This window comes from Amblyomma americanum, chromosome 5, assembly GCF_052857255.1.
Source record: "Amblyomma americanum isolate KBUSLIRL-KWMA chromosome 5, ASM5285725v1, whole genome shotgun sequence".
NCBI classification, from domain to species: Eukaryota; Metazoa; Arthropoda; class Arachnida; order Ixodida; family Ixodidae; genus Amblyomma; species Amblyomma americanum.
This window is the reverse complement of record NC_135501.1, coordinates 97,762,409-97,772,972: the sequence shown is the minus strand read 5'-3', so window position 1 is coordinate 97,772,972 and position 10,564 is coordinate 97,762,409. Positions and strand designations below refer to the sequence as shown.

General features: G+C 51.7%; 1 protein-coding gene across 1 annotated transcript; it reads left to right on the top strand.

Moving 5' to 3' along the window:
- The first annotated feature begins 6,278 nt into the window (after positions 1-6,278).
- On the top strand, positions 6,279-7,094 carry LOC144134060 (uncharacterized). Its single transcript, XM_077667053.1, has one exon. The coding sequence runs from the start codon at positions 6,279-6,281 to the stop codon at positions 7,092-7,094; it is 816 nt and encodes a 271-aa protein (XP_077523179.1).
- The last annotated feature ends 3,470 nt before the right edge of the window (positions 7,095-10,564 follow it).

The following is a 10,564-nucleotide window of genomic DNA, read 5'->3' as shown; positions in this document are numbered from 1 at the left end:
GTTCGCAGTTGGTGCCGTGCTATCTCAGGTTATCGAGGGCAAAGAACATCCCGTTGCTTTTGCTAGCCGACAGCTGAGCCCCACAGAGCAAAAGTACGGAGCTACGGAAAGGGAGTGCCTCGCCGTTGTCTGGGCAGTAAAGCACTTCAGATGCTACCTTTACGGCCGCAAATTCAAGCTAGTCACAGACTGCCATCCTCTGAAATGGGTGATGAGTGTCAGGGACCCTAGCTCGCGACTCGCTAGATGGAATCTACACCTGCAGGAATACTGCTTTGAAGTTGAGCACAAGTCAGGAAAGACACATCTGAATGCTGATGCACTCAGCCGCACAGCTGCCGTGGCAGCTATAGATGAGTTTGTCCCCGTAGTCGACCCCGCCGAATTACGCACAGAGCAGTGCAAAGATCCTGACCTGAAGCGAATAATCGAAAGATTAGAGGGCGCACCGTCTCACCCCGAACAGCTAGGTTATTTCATTGACAAAGACGGCACCCTGTGTCGGCGCACGAGGCCAACCAGGAAAGGGAGACCAGAGAAAACCGCTTGGGAGAGAGTCGTCATACCTCGGTCGTGGACAGAAAGGGTTCTTCGCGAGTTTCACGATGCGCCATGTGCCGGTCATTTTGGCGTAGCAAAGACACGCAGGCGTGTGGAGCGTTTGTACTTTTGGAGTGGCATGCGACAGGATGTTAGAGACTAATGTGCGAAGTGTCATTCCTGTCTCGAAAGAAAAACACCCAAGGGACGAAGACCAGCTCCAATTCAGCCGTTCTCTGAGGTTTCGGCTCCCTTCGAGCGGACAGGTATGGACATAATGGGCCCATTGCCCACGACCACTTCCGGAAACAAGTACATTTTAGTATTTGTCGACCACCTTTCAAAATACGCGGAAGCGGTAGCACTCCCCGATCAGAAGGCAGACACGGTTGCAAGAGCATTTGTCGAACAGATCGTGCTCCGACATGGACCCCCGAGGCAACTCTTGACAGATCGGGGAACGAACTTCGTGTCGCAGCTAATGAGGAGAGTTTGCGAGCTGCTTAAGATCGCTAAGAAGCAGACAACACCGTACCATCCGGCTTGCAACGGCGCGGTGGAGCGACTGAACCAAACCGTGGCCGGGTTCCTGTCGCATTTTGTTTCGCGCGACCAGCGGGACTGGGATTTGCGGCTCCCGTATGCAATGTTTGCCTACAATTCCGCAGCACACGAGAGCACGGGCGAATCGCCATTCTTTCTTCTCTACGGCCGAGACCCGGACCAGCCTAGTGAAGTGCCAGAGGGCCCCCGTCGTGTCCCATACGCTTCACTGGACGACTATAAGGTTGAGCTAGAATCGCGCTTGCAAGTGGCGAGGGACATCGCAAAGGAGTCCTTAAAGAAAGCGGCGAAGCGCAGGAAGGAGGTGCACGATCGCAGTGCTAGAGACGCGCCGTTTAATGTGGGGGACAGCGTGTACATTGAAAACTGCCAAACGCAGATTGGGCTAGCTCCAGACGAAGTTCCAGACGAAGTGGAGAGGACCGTGCGAGGTTGTCGAGAAGCTTTCTCCGGTAAACTTCAGAGTCCGAGACGTGAACCGGCGCTTGATAAGGATACACGCAAATCGCCTCAAGTCGGCACCGGTTCAGTATTCACGAAATGAGGAAAGGGAAAGCGCGGATTTTGATGGGGACAGAAGTGAAGCGGAGCGCGCAGATAGTTCGCAAGAAACGCCCTCTCCTGCATTTGTTCGGCAGGCGCCAGAGGTGACGGCCAGAATGCCACCGGATTTACTTCATGCATTGCTAGAAGAAGAAGCGCGCGAGGTTGCCGCGCAGATAACGCCAGGAGAGGCTCCTGCCACGAGCCCTCGCGAGTCCCAAAGCAGACAAAGGGTCACAGACTTACTTGGTATGACTCATGAAGGCCGATATCCGCTGCGAAATCGGAAAGCTAAGTCGGACTAATGGTGTAAACAGAGCGGAGTTGTGAACTGGTCAGAATTGTGTAATGCCGCAGCTCATAACATTGCTATATGCGTAAGTGTTAAGTTATCGGAGTTAGTAGTTAAACCTTTCTGTCATTAAGTAACACCTGCACAGGAGAGCATGCGGAGCGTATGCAGAACCTGCCCTACTTCCTTTCGTTATCTATATTTTTGTCTGTGCCGTGATCGTGCTAGAAGTGGGAGCTCCTTTGTAACTGTGGTAAATTTATTTCGTCCAGTTTGGACTAGAAAGGAGAGGCTTGGGTGCTGAGTTTCATGTTTATCTGTAAAAGAAGATCAGTGCTGCCCCTGGAGACGCCAGTTATGACAGCGGAGGCATATGGTGTTGTGCAGTGGTGTTGAGTGCAGCAAAAAGTGTTTTGTCGGACGCACTGTGCCAGGCGATTCAGAAAGACAAGGGGAGCTGCAGGGACTCAAATGTTCGGAGAACATTCTTTTGGAGGGTGAGCGAGTGTGACATTCCTTGTGTGCTACGAGGTACATTCCTTGTGTGTGCTACGAGGTACATTCCTTGTGTGTGCTACGAGGTACATTCCTTGTGTGTGCTACGAGGTTCCGCGTTCCACGGCGCGGCGTAGACGGAGACCCAGATGACAGCGGCATCATCAATTACCCAGCCATGCACTTTGAGTGACGACCAGAACGAAGGGGTTTAAGCCCAACCGGACCCGCCGCCGCCGCCGCGGGGAAACAGGCTTTATCCTCCCCAATTGGCGTGGCGGTTTCAGGGGCGGCCCTCCCGGGCACATTCCAGGACAAGGGAACTGTCAGCGGGCCAGAGCGCGCCTTACCACAGCCGACGCTATGCGCTACCTCGAAGTCAACCTTCTTTCCCTCGGACTCAACACGTGAGGGGGGCGAGACAATAAGTGCAGTGGTATGTTTGTGCGCCCAAGTGAAAGCCCTAGCCCCCCCCCTCCTTCCCCTCCGGCGTGGGCGTCCTCACCCTAGGGAGTGTGGAGAAGAGGATATAAAAATCGAGAAGCAGTACGGAAGAACAACGCTCAGGACGACATCGTTCGCCAAGAGGGCCTTCAGCGCCGAAGCCCGACAGCGTGCAGCTTCTCCAGCAACCGCTCGAGCCCAACTCCGGAGCCACTCCATCGCCCCCATGAAGTCATCGGCACGTAAGCTCGGACGCCCCAGCCTCTGATGTATAATCTTAATCATGTGTAATTATTGAATATATCTGTTTGTTTAAACTGAGCCATACGGTGTCTCTTTGCCTCTCCGTCCCGTGTGGACCTGCGCATTATGGGGGTCATCACAATGCTGTGGGGGCGCAGCTCGTTGTCCTCCATATAAATTTGCAGCCTCATAGTAACCATTCGCTCGTATAGCTGGCCTGAGCTCGAGGTGAGAGAGATTAACCTAAAATTTTCTGCTTAGTTTTTTGCCTGGGTTTGGAGTCATCGCTACCTCCATATCCTTCAACTCCTCGGGTACTGTCTCCGCCGCCCAGTGCTTGTTGAGGTCGTCACTTAGTTCGGCTACCAGCTCATCACTGAGATTGCGAATCAGGGCGTTCTTTATCTTGTCTGTGCCTGCAGCCTTATTCCTAGTGGTATTTCTTATTGCCGCGTAGACTTCTTTGGTTATAGGCCAGTCTAGATCAGAATTTCCTGCCCCTTGTAGCACTCGGTATAGGCTGCTGGGTCGCCGTCCCCGAAGAACTTGTGCCTTACTTCTGTGAGCTCATACTCTAGGCCTTGAAACTGGTGAACCAACCTCTGTATGGCGTTTTTGTTCTCCGATTTGGTTTAGTCGGGTCCAGGAGTGCCTGAAGTATGCTCCACGTCCGGGCAGTGCACAGGGTTTCGATCAAGGTTTTGGTGAATTGCTGCCAATTCGCTCTCGCCAGTTGTTCCGTATACTCTTCTATCGTTTGCATAACTTCCGCAATCTTCAGCTTTAGCTTCCTATTATATGTCTCCACTCTCCACTTTTTGGTCAGGCTCTGTCTAAGCAGTCAGGAGTCTACCGGGGGTTTTTCCTCTGTGCGGTGACTCTCCTTGCTGTACTTGCTTTGCCTTTCCTTCAGCACGTTCCCCCCTTCCTGGATCGACAGTATCCCTCCCAGTGGATGTCCATCGCTTGCTTCTCTAAATCCACCCCAATCCGGTACTTTTGCTTTAACTATCCGACAAATTACGTGATCCATTCCGATTTGCGTCTTGATGATGTAATGAACACTACCCAGGCTTTCCAGCATATTTTCTCAGACCGCCGGTCTCGCTCTTAAGAAGGTGAGGTCGGGGCTGGTGTCCTCCTGGACGCTGCTCCCCACTCTGGTTGGGACCTCTGGGTCTGTTAGGTGTTGGCGGTCTATGTTGCCCGCCTGCTCCTTGACTCTCGTACCCTTTTTATCGGGGTCTTGTATCCCCAGCTAGGATCCTTGACGTTCAAGTCTGTGACGATTACGAGCGCGTTGTTTTTAGCCACTCTGCTCACACCGTGGAAGAGTTCCGCGAATTTACCCTTCTGCTTTGGAGGACTGTATACGTTTACAATAAAAACACTTCCCCCCTTCTGCTTTGGAGGACTGTATACGTTTACAATAAAAAACTTCCCCCGTTCGTCTTCGTTTTCGGTATAATTTGTGTAATCTCATGATCTATGCCTGTGTCAGCAATCTTGTGTGCACGGCGGCAGGGTTTTGCTGATTAGAATGGCTGTCTGACCATTCTACTCGTTTTCTTGACATGTATACCACTGTAATTTTGGCTTGAAGCCCCTGGTCTCTTGCAGAGCAATGACGTCGGGCGGAGTTAGCTGCTTGCTGATGTACTGTTGTAATTGTCCCTGTTTTCTTCGGTACGCTCTGCAATTCCATTGCCAGATTTCAAGCTTTTCGCTTTTACCTCTTCCTTTATTGGTACTGGCCATGATTAGTTCTCTGAATGCGTTTCATCTCCTTTATTAATAATAATCATTGGTTTTTTGGGAAAGGAAATGGCGCAGTATCTGTCTCATATATCGTTGGACACCTGAACCACGCCGTAAGGGAAGGGATAAAGGAGGGAGTGAAAGAAGAAAGGAAGAAAAGGTGCCGTAGTGGAGGGCTCCGGAATGATTTCGACGACCTGGGGATCTTTAACGTGCACTGACATCGCACAGCACACGGGCAACTTAGCGTTTTTCCTCCATAAAAACGCAGCCGCCGTGGTCGGGTTCGAACCCGGGAACTCCTGATCAGTAGTCGAGCGCCCTAACCACTGAGCCACCGCGGCGGGGATCATCTCCTTTAAAAAATTAGTTTTTGTCTTTTGGTGTTTGGGTGGACCAGCCGCGGCGGCTCCGTGGTTAGGGACTCGGCTACTGATCCGGAGTTCCCGAGTTCGAACACGACCGCGGCGGTTGCATTTTTATGGAGGCAAAACACTAAGGCACCCGTGTTCTGTGCGATGTCAGTGCACGTTAAAGATACCCAGGTGGTCGAAATTATTCCGGAGCCCTTCAATACGACACCTCTTTCTTCCTTTTTCTATCACTTCATCGTGTATCTCTTCCCTTACGGCGCGGTTCAGGTGTTCGCCGATATATGAGACAGGTACTGCGCCATTTCCTTCCCCCCAAAACCAATTTTTATTGTTATTGGTGTTTGGGTGGGCATGAGGCTGTACCAAAAGACGTGTTTCATCGTGACTCTCTGTTTCGAGCATTCGGGTTCGAATTCGTCTTGGTTGGTGCAGCGTTTTCTTACCGGGTTTGGGAGAATTATAAATCGGTTTAAAGGAAAGGATATTAAGCAGCTACAGTCGCACATATCTCGGTAGGCACCCGAACTGCGCCTTGATGGAGGGGATAAGTGAGGGAGTGAAAGAAGTAAGGAAGAAAGGGGTGCTGCAGTGGAGGCCTCCAGAATATTTTCGACCACCTGGGGTTTGATGGATGGAAACAACTTTCATTACACGCATCCGCGTGCTAGGGCTACAAATCAACAACAAATGTAATAATGGAATAGCGATTATCAAACAATGGCGATTCCCCAAGGCAGCAGACGCCAAGGACACCGCAGGCGCCTTCTCAGCGAGCAGCCCCCAGCTGCACGGGGAAAAATGGACAGGGAAAAGATAATAATCGCTCCCTCGCTTTTCACAGAGGGGGGCCAGTCTGACTGCCGCCAGCAACGTGTACTGTCAGTTTACGGGGCGCTCTTCCCGCGCCGTATTTAGGGCACGTCGGTGACCTGTTTCAGCATTTGCTTCTAAGCTCACCCCCTTACAATAATATAACAATTCTGGCGACAAGGTAAAAGGTTTCCGGCATCCCATCGTCTGCAACTATGCCGACCTACGGAGCATCAGAGCCAATCCACGGAGAAGGAGGAGACTGGACGGAGTACATGGAGCGAGTCAAGCTGTTCTTCGACGCCAACAGCGTTCCAGAGGAGAAGAAAAGGTCCGTGCTCCAGACATGCTGCGGGTCCAGTACCTACTCCTTACTACGGAGCCTGCTGACGCCTAAAACTCCAGATCAAGTCTCGATCGACAAGATATTCTCCGTGCTTTCGGGCCACTACATTCCGAAGCCTTCCGTGGTGGACTGCTGCTTCAGATTCAATAGTCACTCTCGCCAACCGGAGGAGTCTGTGAGCGACTACACCGCATCATTGAAAAAGCTTTCAGCAAACTGTGAGTACGGCACCTTCCTTCCTGACCTGCTGCGGGACAGACTCGTTTGCGGCATTAATGACGCGTCAATGCAACGACGCCTGCTTGAAGAGCCAAACCTGACATTCGAGTCAGCAGTCAAGCTCCTAATTGCAAAGACGGCTAAAAGAGACTCAAGCATGTTGATGCAAGCTCAGGGCATGACCGAAGCGCAGACAGTTCACAGTGCGATGATCGAGCAAATGAAACAGACGATAAGTTGTTATCGCTATGGAGAGCCGCACTACGCAACAGTATGCCAGCACGCAAAATCCCGGTTCAACACGTGCAGCAAGATCGGGCATCTGGCCAGAGTATGCCGCTCAAAGGCTGCCGACACGAAGCAAAAGAACGTGTCAAGGAAGCACAATGCGGAAAGGCAACAAAACCAGCCAGTTCACAGCCTAGCGGACAGTGGAAATCTTTCTGAAATCCCGTCACAGGTCTAGGAGACGTGGCAGATCAACAGCGAGAAAACAGTTCCTCCGTTTGTAGCAGTTTTTCAAGTCACAGTCAGGCCTCTTAGAATGGAGATAGACACAGGGGCCAGTGTCTGTAATAGAGGAGACCGCATTCCAACAGCGGTTTCCCGAGCTCTCAGTAGACCCATCAGACGCAATTCTGAAGAGTTATTGCGGAAGTCTGACACCCGTTAGGGGCAAGGGTACCGTTTCAGTCCAGTTCGGAAGAAGAGAGGCAACACTGCCTTTGTTTGTAGCTCCGGACCAGTGTCCAACCCTTCTCGGACGAAACTGGATCAGTGCGCTTCAGCTCGACCTAAACGTCGTCAGATCCGTTGACTGACGAGTGTCGACGACCTGCTGAATTGCTACAAAGAAGTATTTTCCGACGGACTAGGAACATTCAAAGTTGTGAAGGCCAAAATTGTTGTCAAGGAAGATTCACCGCCAAAATTCGTCAAACCACGAACGATTCCTTTTGCATTGCCGTTTCCGAAAAAACCATGGTCGACTGCATATCGGCGTTTGTGGTCAATATCAAGGACACAACTTTTTCGTCCTAGTCGATGCCTACTCTAAATGAGTAGAGGTGGTTCCCGTTCATGCACCTTCAGCGGACGCCACAATTCGATGCCTGGGGACCATATTTTCCACACATGACATTCCAGGCATCAATGTCTCCGACCACGGCACCGTATTCACCAGCGAGGAGTACACTGATTTCTTGAGCAAGAACAGCATTCGGCGAATCCTGATCCCGCCATACCACCCAGCATCGAACGAAGCAGTGGAAGGCGTCGTGCAAACAATTAAGGGGAAACTCAAGAAAGCGCCGCCTGGAGATTTCCAAACATCGACAGGATCCTGCTTTCCTACAGAACAACGCCGCACGCGTTTACTGGGTCCCCTCCCGCTGAGCTCCTCTTGAGCAGGCAGCTGCAAACGCCCATTCAGCGAATGCACTCCGGCCTAAGGTCGCATGCGGACTTCATGTAATTAAAGTAAAAGATGCGCTGCGATAGTAACGCACGCAAAAGTTGTTTACCTTCGTCCGACGAGCCCGTCCTTGTTCGAAACTTCCGACCAGGCCAGCTTGCATTGCCGGAATGGTTTGCCATCCCACAAGTTCTTCGTCGCTTCAAATAGACCTCGAAGACGGAACGGTGTGGAATAGGCACGCGAACCACGTGCGACCGCGAAGGACGCCCGGCGTTCTCTCAGACGATGAGGAGCCTCCTCCTGCACTAGCAGCGGAAACGGACACAGAACAGCTGTCCCCACCTTGCTGCTCATAATGCACCGAGCCGTCTACAAAGCCTCGGCGCGGCAACAGCAGTCGAGTGCGGCCCCTTTGCACCCCCAGCTTCGTCGGCCTACCCGGGTCCGGAGGCCTGGTATCTACTACGGACTGTAGAGGCGTAAACAAGGCACGGCTCGTCCACAGTGCCGTAAAGCAAGCTTCATAACATAGCAAAGGGTATGACGATTCCCCAAGGCAGCAGACGCCAAGGACACCGCAGGCGCCTTCTCAGCGGCCCCCAGCTGCACGGGGAAAAAGGGGGAGGGAAAAGATAATAAACGCTCCCCCAATTTTCACGGAGGGGGCCAGTCTGAGTCCCGCCAGCAACGTTTGCCGTCGGTTTACGGGGCGCTATTCTCGTGTGCTCCTTAAGGCACATCGGTGACCCGTTTCGGCATTTGCTTCTAACCTCACCCCGTTACAATACTATAACACAAACTAAAGTCCACGTGCGAGCAAATCAGTAGGATGATTGTCAGGGTATCTGGCAAGCACAGTGGACTCATGGAAAAGGAGACATTACGCCTAGAGCAGGCTTTTTTCATTAGCCGAATAACATATGCAGTGCCCTACCTCAAACTGCTTCAGAGCGAGAAGAAGCAATTAGACGTAATAGTTACAGTGGACATCAAGAAGGCGCTTGGACTACCCTCCAAGACGGCCACTGATCGCCTTCTCCACCTAGGAAGGCATAACACGCTGGAAGAACTACTCGAAGCTTTCCAAACAAGCCAAATAATGCGGTTATCGACGACCAAAGTTGGTAGACGAGTCGTCGAGGATCTGCACATAGCGCTGCAACCAACAACAGAAGACAGAGGGGACATTCCCGAGGACTGTAGAGATAAGCTACTAGTTAAATCAATACCAAAAACATGCATTCCGAGCACAATCAAGGTATAGGAGAGAAGCCAGAGCTAGAGCGATACAGAAGTATTACGGCAGCAAAAATGGCACGTAATATGTAGACACGGCGGGCTCTACGCAAGAGGGCATCTGCACCGTAGCGGTCATACACGAGGGAAAGCAGGTGGATGGACTCTCGGTGAAAACTAGTAAAGTTGCGTTAGCCGAGGAAGTGGCGATAGCGCTGGCAGCCACTCAATCCGACGCCACACACATAATTTCTGATTCTCAACACACCTGTGGAAATTGTATAAGAGAAAGAAGAGCGCCGCTTGCCAGCAAAATTTTAGCAAACGCGCAACATAGCTCAATGCAGAGAACAAAAAATTGATATGGGTGCCCAGACACCAGGAAATAGAACGGAACGAGGCTGCTCACACAGCCGCCCGAACATCTCTTCACCGGAGTTCCACTGAATTCCGAATGCGCCTACGACATACGCGGACAATAAAACATATCTGCGCCTCAGTAGGCAGACATTTCCAGAGCCCGCCAAGGGCCTGGATAGAACTGAGTAAGGACACCCTAGGAGGGTGCGTACGGGGTTGTTTCTAAGCCTGGCGACTCTAAAACACAGAGACCCAATATTTTCGGGGTACTGTAAAAATTGTGAGATGTGAGGAGACGCATATCATATGGTATGGACCTGCCAAAAAAATCCACAAATAAAGAGAGCAAATAAGCCAAAGAGAGAGGGCTGGGAGGCGACCTTGTCCGGCTGCTTGGATCTGTAGTCCCAGAGGGCTCTGGTTGAAAGAGCGCGGGTAGCGGCTACCGCCGATGGTGTCCCGGAATGAGGACTACCACCCAGGCACGAGAGTGGTGGAACCCTCCACTCTTCTCTAAAACCCACTCCAGTGCCTTAAAGTTTTACCACCAACACCAGGGTGGTCCCCTACTGGTCCAGGAGGCCACGGGCTTAAGCTTCACGTAAAGCACGATTCTTGCCGAGGAAATTCTTGCCGGCACACTGAGTGGTCCGTAAAGCAGCCTTGCAGGAAGAATGAGTGGGATTGGGGATGGAGGGGGCGGTACTACCTGGCGGGAAAGCACATTACCAAAGGTAGTAGTAGTAGTAGCAGTAAGTTGTTTTAGTAAAATATTATTAAAAGGAAGGAAAAGATTTTTGCTAGTACCGGCATCTGCCATTGATACTGAAGCACCTGAGCTGGGGCAGCGGAAATAAAGGATAGCAGGCAGAATGGAGAAATGAAACGAAAGATGTGAAGGCACAGGAAGAGAGGATAGGGGG

Excerpts from the sequence above, each read along its gene's own strand:
- LOC144134060 (XM_077667053.1), top strand. The coding sequence starts at position 6,279 with ATGCCGACCTACGGAGCATCAGAGCCAATCCACGGAGAAGGAGGAGAC.